General features: G+C 36.1%; 1 protein-coding gene across 5 annotated transcripts in view; it reads right to left on the reverse strand.

Annotated features, from left to right (window-relative positions):
* CEP128 (centrosomal protein 128kDa) overlaps positions 1-21,739 on the reverse strand; it is a 397,477-nt gene that overhangs the window by 18,603 nt on the left and 357,135 nt on the right. For all 5 annotated transcript variants that reach the window (XM_015558069.1, XM_015558067.1, XM_015558065.1 and 2 more), the window contains 2 exons: positions 2,597-2,674; positions 771-884 (listed from right to left, as the gene is read on the reverse strand). In XM_015558069.1, the coding sequence (XP_015413555.1) occupies positions 771-884; positions 2,597-2,674 (192 nt within the window). The remainder of the gene's footprint in view (positions 1-770; positions 885-2,596; positions 2,675-21,739) is intronic.

Raw genomic sequence — 21,739 nt, forward strand, 5'->3', positions numbered from 1 at the left:
GGGATGGAGGAGTCTACTGGCATCTACTTAGTAGGGATGTGCTAAATATCCTACAATGCATGTGACCATCTCTACAATAGATATTGGACCCAAATGCAAATAGTGCCAAGGTTGAAAAAGCTTGCTCTAGCTAATACCTGTTAAGAATCCAATGGGTTTGAAATCACCCACAGCACAGGTGGATCTTGAGGAGAATCTAGGGAATGGTGGGCTTTTTTGTCAATATGGTCAAATCTTCCTAGTGTCCTATATTGGTCTCACCCCAAATTTTAAGTACTCTAATTCATCTATAAGCATCCCCATTAATTAGTAGTATGGAGTTCATATCCTCATGGGAAGAATGATGAATGACAGATGACTGTATGTGCCAAGGTTATAGTTTACAAAGTTCCCTATGTGTTACTTTGCCTACTGGGGATGTCAGCACTGAGAGTGGCTGGGCTTATGAACAAAGCAGTGCAACCGACCACCCACACTTGGCCTTTAACCAAACAAGAGACCAGGGTTTCCTGGCTCAGGATTTCTTAAGCTGCATCGATTCCCATGGACAAACAACATATTGCTCCACAGTAGCATAAACATACACATTAGTTCCCAGGTAAAAATTATAGGCACTATCTTTTTATTCTCAACTCCCACAAAACTGAAAATCTATTTCATGCATTGAAGAATATCTTCTCTTATAGGAACCCTGCAGGAGCTGCTGTGAGGGCAGTAGCCAGGAACATGGAAAACACTCTAAGACTGAACATGTATAGAAAGGACATTACTTTGAAGTTTCTGATTCTGTACTTGGGCTCATCTCGGTGCTGCTGAAGAGACTCTCGGGGAACTCTGTATTTGGAGTACCTCCCATCGGTTCTTTCAGAAAAACTGTGGGAATCCTGGAAAAACAACAACACATCTAAACTGGTGGATGAAAGAAAAATCAACACTTGAAATTAGAATAAAAGTATTGGTATGGTATGCATGCATATGAGCATAACCAATGGACACAGACAGTTGGGGGGTGAGGGCATGTGCTGGGGGGTAGGGGCAACAGGGGAGAGGTCAATGGGGGAAAAAGGAGACTTATGTAATACTTGAAATAATAAAGAATTTAAATTTTAAAAAAGTATTGGTGTGTAGAAAATAAACAATTATAAAAGTTTAGGGAGATACTTAGGGGAACCATATGTCATTGATGAAGAAGAAATTGGTCACTTTGGATGACATGATAAAAATAAACCAGAGTCCCACATTGGTTATTTGCATTTTATTTACAACTAGTCCTGGTGCCAATCTGAAATGACTGATACTGTTAGTTGAAAGGAATAAGTTTCAAGTAACAGGAAGTTTTCCAAAGATGATCATTAATGACATCTAGTAGTACCTGGCCTCAAAAAGAATGTTACCTTTAAAACTAGCATCTATTTTTCACTAATTCTTAAATAACATTTTACTTTTTAACTATTATAGCACATAGATTTTTAAACTTAAGGATATCTCATCTGACCTCAAAAGCAAAAGGGTAAAAAGATTCCGGTATTAAAGAAATTAAAAAACACACACACAGACAAAAAAAAATTTCCTCAGCTGATGTCTCTCTCTCTCTTCCTACTTTTCCTTCATTTTGCAGGGAGAGGCTAAAACAGTGCAAATAGTCACTATAGCCATTTATTTAGACAGCAACATTATGAATTAGAGGGAAATTAGAAAATTAGAATGAGGGCAACTGATTTTTGTATGTAAGAAAAATCATCTATGGGACTTAGTTCCCCAAACAGTACCAAACTAGAAGGAGTATTAAAATTCCAAAGTTCTCATTTTTATGTAAAAAAAAGCTATAGCCCCTGTAAAGCTAAGAATGAGTTGCCTAAGGCTAGGCAATTTGTGGTGGATGGAGGCTTGGAACTCAATGCTACTCCCTTTCACCATTACAAATATGTAATATTTAAATGTGGGGTTATAGAGCTGAACCACTTCTTTCAAAATGCTCCAATCAACTGAACATGCCAGGGCTCTGTGAGGAACTTTAAAAAACTATAGTAGGTAAATCCACACATGTAATTAATTGGATTTTTAATGAAAAGCTTTGTGGTTAGATTTTATACCCCATGCTATCAATGAATGGCATGGGATATAAAATCTAAAACTCTACGCAGATTTCAATTCACATGCCACAATACAGGGATAACCTGTGCACCATCATCTCTCTCTCAAAAAAAAACACACCAGTACTCTGAAAAACTGAAACTCAAAGAAGATAATTTGTAAATTAAAATTATTTCTCACAAAAGTTATCTATTGTCAATGTAATGTGTAACCTGTTTTAATTCGCAGGTATTTCTAAATCATAGTTAAAGTTTCCGAGGGCCAAATGAGCTTCTGGGGGTAGAGTAAGAGTCCCTATTTTCCCATATTGTGCTAATATATGCCCCATTATTTTCAATCTGACGTCACAAATGTCAATAATCTCTGATACGTTGGAATGTGAAATGTCCCAATGTTTTTTGGTCTTTCCTCCCTACCTACAATTTTCTTTGCACGTCGGAAAGATGTCAAGTGTTTTCACTCAAATAAAAATACTGAAAGAGACAAGCCAACTCTTTCTTACTCTGAAGTCCTTGAAACCTTCTAGTAGGCTGAGTTTCTCAGGCACAGACTCCAGATGGTCCAAGGCCACGCGGGTACTCTGGAAAAGAAAACATATGGAAATCAAACATTATAAAAAATTTATTAATACTCTCAGAACCCAACAACTAAAATTCATTTGTACCACTGCTATAAGCAGTTCAAGCTGTAGGCTTAGAAAATCAAATACAAACATATAGAATAGTATTTCTGGGATAAATATATCTTTTTAAATCAGAAGAGTGACTTCCTTTTACAAAGTATATGAGATTCATTTGCAAGACTGACTCAGAAATGAAAACTCTTCCTGGACAATTGCTTTCAACTGATATTCTATGAGACTTTCTATGGAACATTTCGTATTAAAATTAATTTGCAAACCCGCTTCAGTGAATATCAGAAATAAACCACAAGGTAATACCAAGAAATAGATGAATTTGCAGTTACTTATCTATGAAGCACATTAGAGATCCTCACATGTTGCCATTATAAAGAAGAAAAGAGTTCTCAATGATTATTTTAGTTAAAAGGAAAAGAGGATGGTTTTCAAGATTTGGGAGAAATATCTGAAATTAATATTTGTGACAGGAACAAAAGATACTGTTATTAATCAATTACTTACACAGTCTTTTGATTAGCTAGTGAGTCACTAATTTACACCTACCAATATAAACACTTAGAGGAAATTACCTAAAAGTTATTTTGAAGCCAATTGAAACGAAGAGCTTAAATCGTAGAATAATCCTGAGACTAGAGACTGTATCATATGCATTTCTCTATTTTTTATTTTTTTCTTTATTGATTACGGTATTACAAATGTATCCTAACCCCTCCATTGTCTCCCCACCCCCCAATCCTGCTCTCTATTTTTTATTTTGTTAATCCTCACCTGAGGATATTTTTTCCATTGATATATTTTTAGAGAGAATGGAAGGGAGGGAGGGGAGAGAGAAACATCTATGTGAGAGAGACAGACTGACTGGTTGCCTCCTGCACGTGCCCCGACCAGGGCTCAGAATGAACCTGCAACCCACATACATGCCCTTGACTGGGAATCAAACCCGTGACTCTTCGTTGTGCAGACTGACACTCTACCACTGAGCCATACCAGTCAGGGCACATATCTATATTTGTAGCCCTGTCACAGGGCCAGCACATAATAGGTAAGCAATAGATACTAGCTTTTAAATTTAAAATGAAATCAACGACAAGTCCCATGGCTGGTGCACGAGAAGTGAAGGGTCTTTCGAGGATCTAGACATGAGTTTGCATAGTGTTGTTAAGTTAGTGGCCACCTATAGTCCATGTGCCCTCCCACATCTTCCATGTGAATGTTTCTGAACACCGCACTATGACATGTGTCACCTCTGGGATGAGACAATTAAGAGCCTATGTGCTGGGCTCTTCCATCCTAGTCTCTGCTATGAGATCCTCGGAGGCCTCCTGCTCCATATGGCATAGCTGCAAGATAGAGGAGAGCTCTCAGCCATACTGGACTTCATGGGAGTGAGACATCAACCTCTATTGTTTTAAGCCATGAGATGTCAGGGACGGTTAGACACCAATGCATAGCACAGCATCAATTACTGCAAATCATGCCTATAATTTCAGAATTCAATTGTAGACTAATCAGGTAGTCACTGGCTTTGGGGGAGGTGGGGATAGCAGAGGCTCCAAATTATGAGTATATGAAGATTTACTCCTTCAGGGGAAGTTCAGTTTTTCTGAAACTAGAGAAGATTAGGAACTGGTGGTCTCATTACTTGGTATACCCACTTTCACCTAATATCTTATTTTAAATCTCCTATTGCTCTCCAATGCTATTCTCTGGCTTCATCTTCAACCCAAAGTTCCTCCAGAGAATACTTGTATGTCTCTGCAGGGTTTGTAGTGGGGCCAGAAGGGAGACAGAGAGTTGAAAGTCAAATTCCTTCTTGCAGATGCTTCCAATGTACTCCTTTCCACCTCTCCTCCTGCAGTAATAGTACCTCCAATTCAAAAGCCTTTGTGGAATTCTGAATGATGGTGATATTGGCTTTCAAATGCTGTCCTTTTGACAGGCACTTGAGTTTCACCTTCTGTGTTCTGAGTCACTTGACCATTTTTCTTTCCATGTTCTTTGACTTCGAGTCACCGATGTCTTCTAGTTGTCCATGTGTAAATCAGGGTTTCTATTTCTTCATATTCTTATTTTTCTAATGTTATTCTTTGAGAGAAAGGCACAAACATTGGTACTTCACCACTTTGAAATTGGAAGTCATGCGCTATTGCTTTAAGTTCCAAACATCTTCCTTTTCAAGTTCCACTTAAAGTATTGAGGATTTTGCTCCTCCTGATCAACATTATATTCACTTCTTCATGTGTAGGAAAGATTCATCAAATAGCATGTTTCTTAACATAAGCCCCAACATAGAGGTTTAGGAGAGCAAGGAGTCTCAGCCACCATCGATGCTATATGCATATAAAATGTAAAACTATACATTTCCTCAAGAAGTGTCTTGGCCCTTGAACAATATAATATAAATCAATGCCACGTCATTTTAAAGCAACATTTTAGGCCTTGAATAAAATATGCATAAACAATTATTCCAATAAACTTGTGGTTTTAAAACTTTATTTCCCTTTTTATATCCCATAATTTTTTCACATTCAGAAATGAGCTTGTGAATCTGAATTAAATGTTAAACACATTTTGTTTTTAAAATAAGGAAATGATCTTTTTCCTTACTGTAAAATCAAACATGTTATGCATATAGTTTTGCTCAAAAATTTCAGTCAACCAAGTGACTGCATCCACACACAAATGATGATACTAACACCCCGTTTTCTTTTTTGTAACATTTAGCACTAGTATAGCACACTACCTGCCCACAGAGTGGCTTCAATGCATTTTGGTTGAATAAAGACAAAGGCAGAGTTAATATGTTCTATACAAACCACTGAACATTGGCCTCTTTATTAAAAATCAAAAAGCAAAAGTTTGCTATTGCATTTCTTTTCTCCAGTATAAGGACAAGATCAAGTGATAGAAACAACAGTGAAGTTCAGAAATCCTATCTATTAGGCCCTGTGGCTCTTGTACCAAACTCTGTGGAGTTGAGCAGTTTAACTGGTCCACAGCACATTTTTCTGTAATCCTCCCTTTGTTTCAGATTACCGGGAAATTAAATAATATAGCATAACAACACAAATAGCAGCAATTAGGAATAAGAATGGTTTTTCACTGCTATTCTTAGATTCCTGTTTCTTGTAGACAAAGCTCAAGAAACAGATATAACCACAGGAACATTTTAGTAAATTCACTTCCTTTTATAAAAATGCAGATGTGTATTTTCTTATAAACGTATAACAACTGCCATTTTCTTATAGTGCTGTTGGAATCAAGGGTTTTGAGGTTGAGATGACAAAAAAAGAAGATGGCTGTCTATATTCTTATTTTAAAGTAAGCGTGTGCATTTTTGGCACTACACAGATATTAAATAAACAAGGCTATGGAGCAGTTTATTTGGGTTCAAAAATGCAATTCTATTTCATTTGGAAAGAGATCCACTGCAAAACTTTCTTGACAAATGGTTGAAAGATGGTAAGAGGACCTGAGTAAACAAGTTTCAAGGAGTGGAAGGGTGAGATCATAAAAAGGGGAGACTGTCTGACTTTTTGCTGCGGTGACTGTGTCCAGCACAGCTGCACTGGCTTCATAGGGCCTTCTTCTCATCCAAGCTGCGTACGACACTCACTGGGACCAAGCTCAACGGTAGCAGAGAACAGGATGGCAAAGCTACATTCTTCAGAGGCCCAGTGCTCAAAGGTGTGTGGATTTCTTGGACTACCAGCAAAACCTTCTATTTCTAGATGGAGCTTTATAAGAGAGGGCTAAAGATCAGACACCCACTTAGAAGTGTTTAGTGCATCTTGGAGTAAGAGGTGCATAAGGCTTACTCAATTAAAATACCACCTAATATGGCAATATGACATCAGTGCCTATATGTGAGCTAAAATCCAGAAGAAGTTTTGTCAACAAATTATATTTTGTTTTGCAACACAATTTTAGACCTTCTTTAAAAAGCAACAATGTATAAAATTTGAGGATAGCATATCTTCCTTGGAAAACTTGGTAAAGAAGGCTTTTGGGGTATTTTCTCTCATTCAAAATAATCTCTTTTTTTGTAATCCTCACTCGAGAATATTTTTCTATTGATCTTTTAGAGAGACTGGAAGAGAGAAGGAAAGGCAGAGAGAAACATCGATGTGAGAGAAACACATTGATTGGACAGGCTCTGACCAGGGTCCAGGCTGGGGAGGACCATGCAACAAAGGTATGTGCCCTTGACCAGAATCAAACCTGGGACCCTTTGGTATGCAGGCTGACACTATCCACTGAGCAAAACTGGCTAGGGCCAAAATAATATTTTAAGTGATGAACTACATGAAATTTACAGAATCGGCCATTCCAGATTATTGCTTTCTTATTTTTTAGACATAACCAAGTTATGTTATAGCCAACCTATGACCTTATTATTAGTTTAATTTGGGGATTTTTTTTTAAAGGAATGAGTTGAAGGAGAAAGGAGCACAGAGAAGAAAAATACAGTAAAACCTTGATATAATAGACTAATTTGGGTGATGGGGTGTCCGGTATTTAATCAAGTAGGTTTTCTGAATACATATATTAAAAAATTGACAAATTAGTTTGTTCATTCTTATGTAGACACATTTGTGTAATTAAAATTATGTATGAAAAGTATAATTTCATAGAAAAGTTTTTTATATGTTTTATAGTAATTTTGAATTTATACTGAAGGTCTAGTAAATGTGTGCATTTATCAGCCACCACGAGTAAGACAAATGCACACGACTGGGCGTGGCTTAGTGCACATGGGAACTTTGCAGACACAGTTAAAACTGCTGCAGAAAGTCACGCCATGCAATAACAGAACCAATTACCGGGAGCGACGCGGTGTGAATACGTGCTAATCATTCGAGGAATATTATTTACCAGCGGTGACCCTTTAAATATGTAGACTATGGTTGTAGTTATGTAATATGTTGGCGAAATTATCAGTGTTTTTTTCCAACATATGGCCTATTCGCAAAAATTTGTTAAAAATAACAGTGAGTTAATAATGAAAAATATAACCTGTTAATTTAAATATAAGAAATCTTGGTTGAAAGCATTTTAAAATTAACAGAATATTAATTTTCAATATGACATATAGACCAGGAATTTTGTCTTTAAGTCAAAAGTTGGTTAAATTGAGGTCTGCAAAATCAAGGGTTTACTGTATAGCACAGATTATCTTTAAAGATAGAATTTAAAAAATGATTGTTTTTGAGGACAGAGAATGCTTCTAAATAGATTCAAATTAAAGAAATAATAATAAAAAAAACTGGAAGAAAAATGAGGGACAGTAAAGTTGCATCAAATGATCTAGAAGTTAAAGAGACAAAGACGCGAACAAAACCTTTTTGTGTACCTAATCTGATAAAGCCGCAGAGTGTGATGTGAAGAGCAACCTCTTCCTGTGGATGAGATGACAGGGGCTTAGCCATGCTAGGCCATGACGGGGACGGTACAGAGGGCAGACACTGGAAATGCTGATCGTTTTCTAGATACTGCAAATCCCTGACCCCAAGGTGTCAAGTCACATTCAAGTAAGCAATTCCATTTTCACCTTCTGTATTTAACATGGAACTGAGGGCCCTGATACAGAACTCTGAAAAGGAATAATTGTTCTGGTGAGGTGGTGTCCAGGCTAATTTACTTAACAGCACCTCGGTGAGGTGACCATAATTAATCTTCTCTGTTCTCAAAATAAAGGGTTGTTTTCTTTTCAGAGATGCCCTGTGTTCTCGAGGAGAATGACAGAACAAAGTAATCATTTTCCATTGCTCCACACACAGCACTTGGATGCTGAAAGCGCATGTGAACAGTTAATCCCCCCATATGGATGAGTTGCTGGTGACAGGCAGGTCAGATCTAAATAGAAGTCAGGTGAGGGATTTTATTTTTATCATTGTGGCTTTGAGAATTAATTCAAAAATAACTGAGATCAACTCTGCCTATACCTTTAAAGTTTGCTTTCATAATTAATCCTTTTCTGAATACTTAGAAACACTCTTTTGGATCTTGTACAAAGAATTTTCCTGGCCCTCTGCTGCCAAAGTAATGACTGTCCAGAATAGTGTAAAGCCATCAAAAATTCAACTCAACTATCTCTTAAGGAATCCCAAGAACCAATCATTTGAAGTTACAGCAATGCATTTTGGTAGACAGCTCACTAAAGGTGAACTCTAAGTAGGTGAAGATGTTCTGCTAAGGGATGTCCTGATGGCTGAACAGAAGGGCAAGAGAAGACATGTGCAAATGTATATATAGATAGATATTTATATTTATGTATACTTTTACACGTTTAAATAAGAGAAAATGCACACACACACACATACACATATATATCAGCCAGTTTCTGACTGCTTAGCCATTGGCTGTGAAAGATGGAGCAGAAAAACAATGGGCAGAATCCAGCTGCCAGTATTATTTGGTGAGCAAATTCACCTGACATTTGCCACAACTGACTGTTTTCCTGAAACTTTGATTGCTAGAAAGTTTTCATCTTCTTTTTCCCTAAATGAAAGCCATGCATTCATTCAGTTGTATAACAATGGCGCTTTGTGCCCTGGTGGTTAGTATAAAAAGGAGTTGGTCTTGCCAAAACAATTTGAAATTTTGCACTGAGGCTCCCCCGCTCCCTGCCTCACTTCATTTTAACATACTCAACTAAAACAAGTTCTGTAGCCTTTACTAGACACGTTTTAAAAAATAAGTAGCCAAAAGCATATGACTTTGGACATTTAAAATAAGTTATGAGACCTAGAAAATATGCAGTACTCTGGAAATTAGTCAGGACTACACGGCACTTATACAGAAACTGGATAGGATATTCAGTCTTTCCTTTATCCAACAAGCACTTAGTAAACACCTGCTATGTACAAATCAAACTATAATATCACTATATCATACTTCATTCTGCTCAAGCTGACCAGATTGAAATCAAACATATTTTTTCCATTCCTGAATGGAAATAAATTATTAGGGCAACAGCAAGAGATGTGTATATTACATTGCAATTTTTCATTAACTGTTTTCTCCCCCCCGCCCCACATTTAATTGGGAAATTTTAAGTATAGGGATTATGCCTTGCTGTTCTATGGTGTTAACACATAATAAATAAATAAATAAATAAATATTTATTATATTTGGTGCTACAATTGCTTCTAGGTCATCTAGTAGTTCTATACATGAGATGCCATTTTAAAATTTTGCTAATGTGAAAGATCGGATAATTTGCATTTAAGAATAATCCCATATGCTGTTAAGTGAATCTGGGTGTGTAAATTCTGGGATATACTCTAAATGAAATAATGACATTGCAACAATAAGATTAAATTATGTGAGGACTCCTGCTCCCCACATTTTCTTAGGATATTCTAGGACAAAACACCCATGAGAAGTATCAATGAGAAAGATGAAATTTGAAGTATTTTATATTGCTTCCCCTGCCATCTCCTTCCCTACTCCCCACATCTTCAGTTGGAGACTAGAGATGAGAGCTTTGCTCTATATCAGTGGTTCTCAACCTATGGGTCGCGACCCCTTTGGGGGTCGAACGACCCTTTCACAGGAGTCTCCTAAATACATCCTGCATATCAGATATTTACATTATGATTCATAACAGTAGCAAAATTACAGTTCTGAAGTATCAATGAAAATAATTTTATGGTTGGGGGTCACCACAACATGAGGAACTGTATTAAAGGGTCATGGCATTAGGAAGGTTGAGAACCATTGCTCTAAATTATTTCTAAGAAGGTGCAGACATAGGTATATATCTCAAAGTCATTCAAAGCCCTACTTGAGGCATATACGCTCTCTCCCTCTCAAACTTAGAGGAAATTCAGTGCTTAAAAGAACTTCCTGGAGATGCAAACAAGGTGGCTATCAATAGTGAAAAATGGGTCCATCAGATGTACGGCAATATCACTTGAAGTTCATTGTAACTTGCACACTGTGAGGACCACAGGAGATTCATCTGTAACAAAAACAAATAAACAACTTAAAACAAAAAGGTGGGGATACAGAATGACAGTTTGCTCCCAGATCCTGGACGAAAACAATGTACTTTTGCTTACTTTTTAGTATACCAGGAAAATTAGTAGTCACCATTTATTATTTGTTCCAATTTTTTAAACAAATAATTTAGTTGCTGATAAATAATTTGGAGAAAATAGAGTAAAAAATAACTTTAGTAGACATTTTAATGAGAATTTAAGCATATTACACATTCTCCAGGTTTGAAAGTATGACTGCTACGGACCACTGAATAACTGTCATTCCCAATCCTGGAAAACACCATCTTCCAAATCCTGATCCCAGATTTCAAACGTGTTTCTAATGAGTTCCAGTTTATTATCACTTCACTTCTGTTCGTTCTTCTTGCACTTGTATCTTCAAAACACAGTATTTCTAAAACTGTGACAGCTCCTAATATTTTTAGATAAGGCCATCTTCTTTACTGAATAATTTAATTATTTTTCATTTTTAGATTTCTAAGTATGATTGATCCAATGAAAATTTTCATCGCCATATCATCTTTCCTTTCCAATCACATTTTTATAAATGTGATATTAATATTTGCCCACTTAGAAACCAAATGAAGTTAATCTTGGTGCACAAACATAACAAAAGATGAATGAGTACTGTCAAATATTCTCTGAGCAAAATGGGCTGGTACAGGCACTTGTTGCAAAACACTGCATGATGAAGTCCTTCTTGTTGAATAGCTAACTGGATGAGAGTTTCCAATTTCCTTTTGTCTTTAGAAATATAGTGTTCATCATTGTTTCTTGAGTTTGCAAAAGTTCATCTAGGATATTATCATTTGAAGACTCATAAGCTGACTTTTTACTTATATAATCACTTTCACCATCATCATTAGTATCTAGGGTACCACTGTCTGTCTCTTTATATTCATCTTTTGATTCATCTAATAACTGTGAAATGTCTTTCTCTGTCAGTTTTCTTTTCATTGTCATTATGTGAGAAAATGAGAAATTCTGAATTTCAATCTGAGTTCAATAAAAGTAATAATAATAATGGAAAAGCTTTAAAAAATTCTTCTTGAAAGAGAATATAGTATCTTGTTGGAATGTACTTCTCCATGGCATTGCTAGATGTCTTGTGATAGCTTTTGTCCCAGAATATCTGCTCAAGGATGTTTGTACAGCAAACAGACTTGGAAAATAGAGACAGTGTCTTTGTTTGGGGCAAGGGTTCAATAGGGTTTTCTACAGCTACCTTTATAAAATCGAGGGTTGCATAAACCCAGGGCTCATCGCATATAACACAAGTTCACTGAGTGTGCACCACCACCTGGACCCATTTCCACATTGCACCTACAAGACTTGGGGAGCAAAAGGAACCAATGCAAACATGTAGCTCATGGGGCCTGTTGTACTATGAACAATAAAGTCTTTTTCTGGTGTCTTCTCTAGCATCCATGAAAGTGTGGTCAGCTAATTTGGTAACTTGCAAACAACATAAAACCTCAGATTCTTGGTTCGTGATATACACTGGACAGCACAATAAGTAAGCTGAAATATTATACTATAGTTCACTTGTAACATCCTTCTTTGTGGTTCTGTTATTCCTTCATTTTCATATTATTTTAGTCTTTTCTAGCAAAAGTCAAAACAATTTATGGATAAAAATACAATAATTTCTAGTATTATAAAATAAGAAAATGTTTCAACATCAAGATCCATTATGCATCTTAGGTTTATAACTGGGTTCAACAGACCAATATGGATTTTGCAAGGCAGATGAGTTTTTCCTATTTTTAAAAAAGGAAAATTTCTCTTTGTTCTTTGAGAAATTAAAAAAACGAATAAAAGTAAAAAAATAAATTCTTACCAAAAGAAATAAAAATCAAGACTGAGTACAATGGATGCTAGTGGTATACCGAAGGTTAAACCACCCTGAAAGCTCTTTCTTTGACCCTTATCTTCGCTTCTCAGAACACTCTTCATCTCCTCTCTCTGAGCCTTCCTAAACCACTTTTGTGGGGTGTGATATGAAGTCTGAGACTTTATGAAGTACTTGCCTTACACAGCCTTACAAGAGGAATTATGCTCCACACTTTGTCGTTCGCATGGAGTAGTTGGTTGTCAGATGTTGAATGGAGAAATGAATAAAGGTGTATGTGTGAGGGGATTAACACAAAGGTAGTAAGAGCAGAAATGAGAAAGGAGAGATGAGGGAGTCGGGTAGTTTACATAATCTTAGTCAACATGCCAAAAGCAAATTGACAAAATTGCCAATTTATCCAATAAAAAACTTATTTACAAAAAACTTATTTGTTTTTGTCATTGTTCATATAGTTTCCAAAGAAAGTTTTTACAAATTAGTAACTTTGTTAAAATAAGAGATTTAGTGAAGTGGCGAATTCATGACTGGGCAAATTTGCCTTCAAAGTAAGGTATACAAAATCTTAAGTTTTAATAAGATGCTAAAATTAAGTACTCTAGATTTTTGGAATTTAAGGAAAATGTTTGAGAAATAATCTTACCACCGTTGTTTTGGTAGATTAGAAAAAAATACTGGGGTTAGAATACACAGTGGTATCAGCTGAAAAGGCAAGAAATTAATTCAGTGGAAATAAACAGCACCAAATGCAATAGACATGAGGGCAGAGTAATACCAAGCTCTACAGGGTGGACATTCTTAAAGGGCACATCGAAGATGGCCAGATGCAGTGATTCTCAACCTTGCCTTCCCATTAGCATTATCTGAGAAGCTTTACAAAATACTGGGATTTACCCCAGGTCAACCAAATCTGGGGGTGGGAGTATGTTGAATGAAGATTATTAGGATTATTAAATAAGGATTGTAAATCTAAATTTCTCAGAGCTGAATTTTGAAAAAATGGAATTGAATTTTGGAGGAGAAATCTGTATAACATAGAGTGCCAAGATACATAACCAACATTGCACAACTAGGATGAAAATTCAAATGTCCTGAGTAATGAGCCAAAACTGTCCAGTCTATATCCTGCTCTTGAGACTGGTGAAGGTGATGCATATATAAAGAAAGAATATTTTTTAAAAATTAGAAAAGTACTCTCCTAACCACTATCTCATTTGATCTTCTTGGTAACCTGTGAGATAAACAAGATAAGCATTGGGCCCATTTTAGAGATAACAGAAATTGGGCTCAGAGAGATTCAGTGAGTTGCCCATGTCAAAGTGCCAGGACTCACAACCAGGTCTGCTAACTCCTGGTCCACCAAATCCAGATTCTTCTCTAAGAAATCTAGAGTTCACCTGGCTTTTTCCTTACCCTCTCACTCAACTCCAACATGTCTTGGAACAAATACATTCTTCGTCAAGGAAAAACTAATGTCTAATGAGGAGCTCTGAGGTATCAAGCAAAACAAGTTCTGAGAAATAAGAAATAAAGATGAAAACAGGAAGTTCTCTGAAAAGACATAAAGGGAGTACTTTATAGAATCCAAGTGTTTAAAGTCCGTGAGTTATCTTTAATATGATGCTTCTATGGTTAACATCTGAGGACAATAAAACAAGCAAGTCAAAGATGTCCCACTGGCCTTTGCTGTGGACACAGGGAGAGAGTGAGATGCTAGTAGAGAAACACATTGAAGAAGCTCTAGAAAATCATTTATGGAACACCAGCTATGCAAAATAATTAAGAACAGAGCCTAAAGAGAATAATGGGAAGGGAAGGGCTATTTGGTTTAGCCTTTTACTCTTTGATGTTTAAATACAATGTAATTGCAGGCAATGATAGGTTGAAATCATTTACTGATGTTAAATAATTAACGTAAGACAACTTTGGATATTTATATTAACAGTGCTAATAGTGAAAATTTATATCCTCCCTAGCCTTTCATCTGAGATCAAAGTTTATTAAAAGCCCTTAAACTTTATAAACACTGTGCGAGTGGAATTAAAGCTGGTATACAGATGCATGATAAAAAACATAGACTGAGGCTTTTAATATCACTGAGCAAGCTCAAGACAGAACTGGTGAGGCAACCTAGGGACATGCCAACTCTCCAACATTCAAAATGAAGAAAAACAGATCAAAGTGGCTTTATGAAACTCCATTTACCATTGAGGTGAGGGCATGTGCTGACAATTCTAAATAGGGTCCAAGAATGTCAGTGTCCTATTTATGAGTCTACTTCTTGTCCTGCTAGAGGTAAATACAGAATCTGGTTGCTAATTATCTTCCTCTTCACTTTCTATAATTCATTAGACACTTGTAAAGTGTTCCTGGCTTATGTCTTCATTACTCTAAGTCACAAGTGGAATATGTGGAATGAAAAGAACACTGTGCCACTAATGAAAAGAACACTATGTCTAATTGCAAATCACACTTGACAATTAAAAAACTACTCCATTATTCTCACCTATAAGGTGAGGGGTTTTCACATGAATCTCTAAGAATCCTTCAAATTGTAACATTACCTAAAACATGAGATCCATGGCAGCATGGACCTAATCTGCCATATGCCCTAGGACACTATTGAGACAGAGTAGGGATTTGATAAGTATCTGTAATATAATACTATATGGTTAAAATAGTTGATAGCAACTATTGGCAGAGTGGAAAGTTTGGATGTTTAAGTCCTCCTAGACTAGAAAATAGCTTTTAGGGAGAAGACCTTTTAAATATTATCTAGTCCAGTCCAATCATTTAAAAAAAAAAAGGAAATTAAAGGGTAGAGAGTTTAAGAAACTTGCCCAGGGTCCTGGGCCTGACATAGAGATATGACTAGAACCTAGCTTTTCTGACTCTCAATCAGATACTATTTAAACTAGGCATATAATTTCAACTGAAACTTATATGTAATTGATTAAAATTAGATGCACAAAATGAAAATCCCTCAAATCAGCTTCTCATTTAAGGCAACTCAAAAATGTGTGCAACATACACTATTCCCACCAATTATATGTATATTGAGCGTATAATACTAATACTTTGTTTTATTGTTAAGTTAGGATCTTAAAAAACAAATTAATACACAATTACTCTGGGATTTCACCCAGATATATTCTCTCTTGAATAGAACAGAAAGCATTTCTTATATAGACTATTTTTCAGAAGGATACCCATTGTGTTTCACAAAATATACTCATATTATCTTCACAATATAAAGAATGAGCTTTTTACCCAGAGAATGTGTTATGTCACTGATAGTGTTTAGAACAGAACTATTAAAATACATTACCAAGCAAGGCAGTTAGATGGGCAGTGTGACTACTTATCAGCATCAAATATGAAACTGCCAGTCTGACCTCCAAACACTGAGCAATTCAATAATACTAAATTCATCTGCTGGGGAAGCCACATTTATTATGTAACTTCTCAATGATATCTTCCCTGTGTCACAGTGTTTATGAAAGATGGACAGGGCTGTAAGAAACCAGTTTTGCAGGCTGAAGTCTTACATTTTTTCATTGGTCATCACCCTTTGCCACAAGGTTGCAACTCTGAATAAAGAGCCTACTTGTTTTAAGTAGCATTTTCTTCATAGGACCATAAGCACCATCACGCTGTAGAAATTTAACCCTTCGAAGATGACCCCATTATTGGAAAACATACATATTTTAATACTGACTAACACAGAATACAAGCTCTGTGTTTTGGGGCCAGGTGGTGAAAGGAGAATGTCTAGATTGTGGCAAGCAAGATCCCTCATGAGAGATTCATGAGGATATTCCGTTTGCCCTCTATGTGAATATACAGAAGGTAGGCTAACATTGGAGCAGTGGGAAACTTGGCAGAACGGGCAGGACAGGGTTTGTGCAAAACCCTTTTCCGGTTTCAGTTTGAATGGGTTCCCAGGAAGTGTCAAGTTCGAACAAATCCAAAATTTTACAATGTAGCTCAGCCAAGACCGCTGAGATTCACCTGATTCTGGGTCAGAACTGTACAGAGCACACTGCGTTTTATTTGGTGGGAAGCCAATCTGACTGAACTTTTCAGGCAACCTCAATGAGAGGCAAGTAGCCTTGGCAAAACCCAAAATGAACCTAACTTGATCTTTGGTTTTGAAACAGTAGATTCTGGCTTTATAAAGAGATAAAGGCAAGTTTTACTTAGCTTCAAGATTCTTACAAATACTTAGAAGAGGCATTGCAAATAATTTATGGTTATTTGGCCAGATTTACATACTCAAGTCAGTTATTTCCTGAGCTTAATGGGGACACCATAGTAAGTACATTAACTCTATTGGGCCCATGCACTCCTAAGTGCCCCAGAGCAGTATTTAGTGCCCTAACAAAGAATAACAGCCTCTCTTCAGTAACTCTCCCTGTAGAGTAAACTGCACATGTAGCAGGATAAGCACAATTAGTAGCCAGATCCAGGGCAGGAAGGAAGGCAAAATAAAAACTCCAGCCCAGCCTGCATGGTTCAGTGGCTGAGCACCAACCTATGAATCAGGAGGTCGAAGTTCAATTCTGGGTCAGGGCACATGCCCTGTTGCAGGCTAGATATCCAATGGGGGTCCTATAGGAGGAAGCCAATCAATGATTCTATCTCATCATTGATGTTTCTCTTTCTCCCTCCCTGTCCCTTCTTCTCTGAAATCAATAAAAATATATTTAAAAATAAATAAAAACTCCAACAACCATTGTCTATTCCATTGGCAAACATGTGAAATAAGAGTATATAGTGTTACTCAGTAATTTCCATAGAGACATATTGGCATAATCCTATCCTTGCGGCACCAAGGTCTTGAATATAACTGGCATGCACAGTTCAAACCTGTCACCACTAGTATTAGCTGAAGGAATCCTATAGAGATGTATGAAAGACTCTAACAGGGTTTTAAAAATAAAAATCATATTTCTAAAAGTTTTCCAGTGTTTTGTAATTTTTCTTAACACAGGCACATTTATGTATGCTTTTCTCTCTATAGCTATGGTTAGCATTTATCCTATAAGTAGTATTATCTCTGTAACTATATACTGAAAATAAGGAAGATTAGATTGTTTTAGGTAACTTTATTTTGAGAAGCTGATGAAGCACTGACAAATTGAAAATATATAATTACACATTTGCTCTAAGTCAATGGCTTTCAAATAGTCCAGTAGATATTCCCTAAATAATTTTTAAAACTTTACATCTACCTTGTCTCTCCTGCCCCCCATTTTTAAGTTGTCTAAATGTTTTCATCATAGGTTTAGGTAGTTGCAAAGAATGAAATTTTTGTAATACTGTAAATATTTTCAAATAAAACTCATATTACTCCTATAATCTTACTCAGTGAATTTAAAATAGTTCAATAATTTGTTACCACCATTTATCCACTTAGAAAATAACTAAGATCCTCTTTAAAAGACACACATTCTATATTACTCCTTTCCCCTTTGTATTTATTTACACTCTTTTTTTCTTACAGACTGTTATTCTAATATAAAATACATTTATGCTTGCAAGACTTTTTAGTGGCTATCTTATCATACCACACACATCTTTTTCTGTAAAAGAAAAAAGTATATATGCAGAAGAAAACTGATTTTTAAGCATTCTGTGGCAATAATGCTCTGTTATGATTTTTGTGGATTAATTTATTATTAAAATTAATATTGAGTATTAAATTTTGAGAAAAAAATATTAAATGTAAAAAAAAACCCAAATCTTCCAAAAGTATATGTTTTAATGGGATGGGTATAGCTTCCCATTTGTTCTCTTGTACGGAATTAGCTCATGTATCCAGGCATGAATGCTAATTTTTGTTTAAAGAAGACAGGGTTCCCTTCGAGACAGCATGGAAGGACCTGGAGAGTATTATGTTAAATGAAATAAGGCAGTCAGAGAAAGATAAGTATCACATGATCTCACTCATATGTGTAATCTAATGAACAAAATAAACTGATGAACAAAATAAATCCAGAGACAAAGAAGCATGGAACAAATTGTTGAATCTCAGAGGGAAGGTGGGGGTGGGAAGAGATCAACCAAGGAACATGTATTCATGCATGCATAACCCATGGACACAGATAATAGATTGGTGAAGGCCTGGGTTGGGGTGGGTTTAAGGGGGTAAAAAGGGAACATATGTAATACTTTCAACAATAAATATTTAAAATATAAAATAAAATAAAGAAGACAGGGTTCAATTTCATATATATTTTTTGTTTCTACAGATGTAATCACTGAAAAATCTTATTCACATAAAAAAAGTACGAGAATGAAAATAGTTTTGTTGTAACAGTGACACTCAATTTCTTGAATGCCTTCCTAGTTTTATGCAAAGATTGCATAGTGATCTGCCATCAAAAAATAATTGTAATGATCTATTAGCTCAATCAAGTCCTCCCTTCAATTTTGTTGAAAACAATGAATTAGAACCCACTTGACCTGCCAAAGAACTGTAATGTAGTTATTAAAGTCATTCACTTTCTGTTTCTGGAAAGTATATCAAAAAGACTTTATTTACCAAGACCTGTCAAATAACTAAAACTGTTCTTTCAGCTAGATATATTTCATAAGAATATGTATGCATAGTCCATGGACACAGACAATAGTGTGGTGAAGGCCCAGGGAGGGGGGGCTAGCTTGAGGTGGGCAAAATCTTAAATTTTCTCTTGCTTGGCACCCAGAAGTGTCTTGGCTATTCTAGAGTGTCCTATATAATAAAAGCCTAGGTTGCATTGCACGACGTCATCACAAGATGGCTGCCACAAGTTGGCTGACAAGGTACCCAGTTGGGGGCAAACAGGCCAGCAGGGGAGGGCAGTGGTGGGTGATCAGGCCAACAGGGGAGGGCCGTTGGGGGCTATCGGGCAGCAGGGGAGGTCAGTTGGGGGCGATTAGGCCTGCAGGTGAGCAGTTAGGTGTCAATCAGGCCAGCAGGGGAGCTGTTAGGGGGCAATCAGGCTGGCAGGCAGAAGCGGTTAGGGGTAATCAGGCAGGCAGGCAGGCAGGCGATCAGTTAGAGCCAGCAGTCTCTGATTGTGAGAGGGATGTCCAACATCCCCCAAGGGGTTCCAGATTGGAGAGGGTGCAGTCTTGGCTGAGGGACACCCCTCCCCCTCCCATGCATGAATTTCATGCACCGGGCCTCTAGTTTTCTGTATAAAGGACTTGCTTATTTGTCTTGTGAGATTTTTTGCATTTTTTGAGCTCTGAACTTTGCATTTTTTGTCACTTTATATTCCTATACTTTTAATTTCATTTTCTCAGGGCTAATGTGGGAGTGAGAAGTAAAATGGACTTTCATATCCTGGTTTTTATCAAACATTCAGTTAGATATTTATTATTTCATTCTACAAATGTTTATTGGTTGTCCACTACATATCAGGAATTTTTGTCAGGCTCTGGGGATGAATTTGCAAGTAAAATGTCATTTCTAACCCAAGAAGCTGACCTGCTAGTGAAAGAGGAAAGGGACAAGTTGAGGAAGAGGAGGGAAAATGCACATATGGTTGTGACCTAAGTACAGAGATAATTGGTAACAAGACAAATCAAGTTGCTCATTACGATAAAAAAAAAAAAATCTTATCCTTTATAAGGTCTTACAATTACTGAACTTTTAAAATCAATCTTCTGTACATACTCCTAATGGAATGATAGAATTCCAGATTTTTACATTCAATGGCTTATGTACCCTTAAGACCAGCCCAGCCCAATGTAGACCACCAACACTGTTCTCTGGTTTAAGTGCTGAGTAGCGAGAGAATAATAAATGATCTTGAGATAGTTTTCAGCAGCTGATTTTATGAACTATAAAATACTTTCCCAGTTGTGCAGTCTACCAAGTGCATTAAATCTGCTCCTTCTAATGCCATGTGAAGTCAAAGGGCCTCATAATATTTGATCATTAACATTAATACTGAGCATTTTCCTTTTTATGGTTTTACTTAATTAGTTCAAATTAAATCCATTTTGAGAAAACTGCCATTGTAAAAAAAACCTACTCTATTTAATTAATTTTATTTTTCTCATGATGACTTTTTATTTTCACCTTGATTCCTAAAGAAATCCTTAAAATAAGGCATCTATAATTCTACTCCATAGTACTTTTAGCAAAGAGATTATATAAATAACAAAGACTAATATATTCTTTTTTTATTGTCTAAAATTTTAAGACTAACAAATTCTAATAAAAGTTATAGGCCAAGTGTTATTATTGATATAATTTTCAGCTTTGTGTGGTATACTGGTATAATGAAAATGTTTAAATAAGAAACAACAGCAATCACATAATGACAGTGACAACCTGACATATGTTTGGTCCTAAATATTTTCACATGTACCTTCTGTCTTAATTCTCACAATCTGATATAACAAGTTTACTTACAACCATATTTACAGATGAAGGAATCAAGGAACAAGTGACTTTCTGAATGTTGTATGAGTGGCATTTTGTATGCTGAACTCAAGTCCTCAAACTCAAAATTTCTGTTTTTGTTCATACTTTTAAAAAGAGCATTTAGTTCATAAGCCAAATCCTGTTGGCAAGACACTCCCCTAAGGTTAAGTAAAATATATGTGGAGGAACACTAAACATTTTATTCACCTACAATGTCATCATACTGAAACTGAGAAGGTCAGTGTACTTTCCAAATGGCCCAGTTAAATTTAAGGAATAGATTATTTACCCACTAGGGTCTGGACACTGTCAATCAAAATCTCTTGTTTACACAGGACTAAAGTGTGCTCCATTAGCATCTTTCCATTCCTCATACAAAAAAACTATTTTATTCTTCATTAGCCTTATTGTTTAAAGGTTTCTTATTTTTTTCTTCGTTAAAAACACAAAAAGATAAAATAAAAATCAACACTAGTCCCAGGCCACTCTTAATATTTTGTGTGTTTCCTTAAAGTCTTTTTCTTAAAACAAAATATGTATATTTGACACTTGCATCATACTCTCCATTAAACCTTCCGATACCACTATTTTCCCCCACATAAGCGCGGCAATATTTACTTTTTAAAATATGATTTTCTATGGCTGAATAATATTTCATCATAAAGTGGTACCATTAATTTATTTTACTATTCTTCTAATTCACATGGTTTTTATTATCACAATGT

The sequence above is a fragment of the Myotis davidii genome, unplaced genomic scaffold, assembly GCF_000327345.1.
Source record: "Myotis davidii unplaced genomic scaffold, ASM32734v1 scaffold309, whole genome shotgun sequence".
NCBI lineage: Eukaryota > Metazoa > Chordata > Mammalia > Chiroptera > Vespertilionidae > Myotis > Myotis davidii.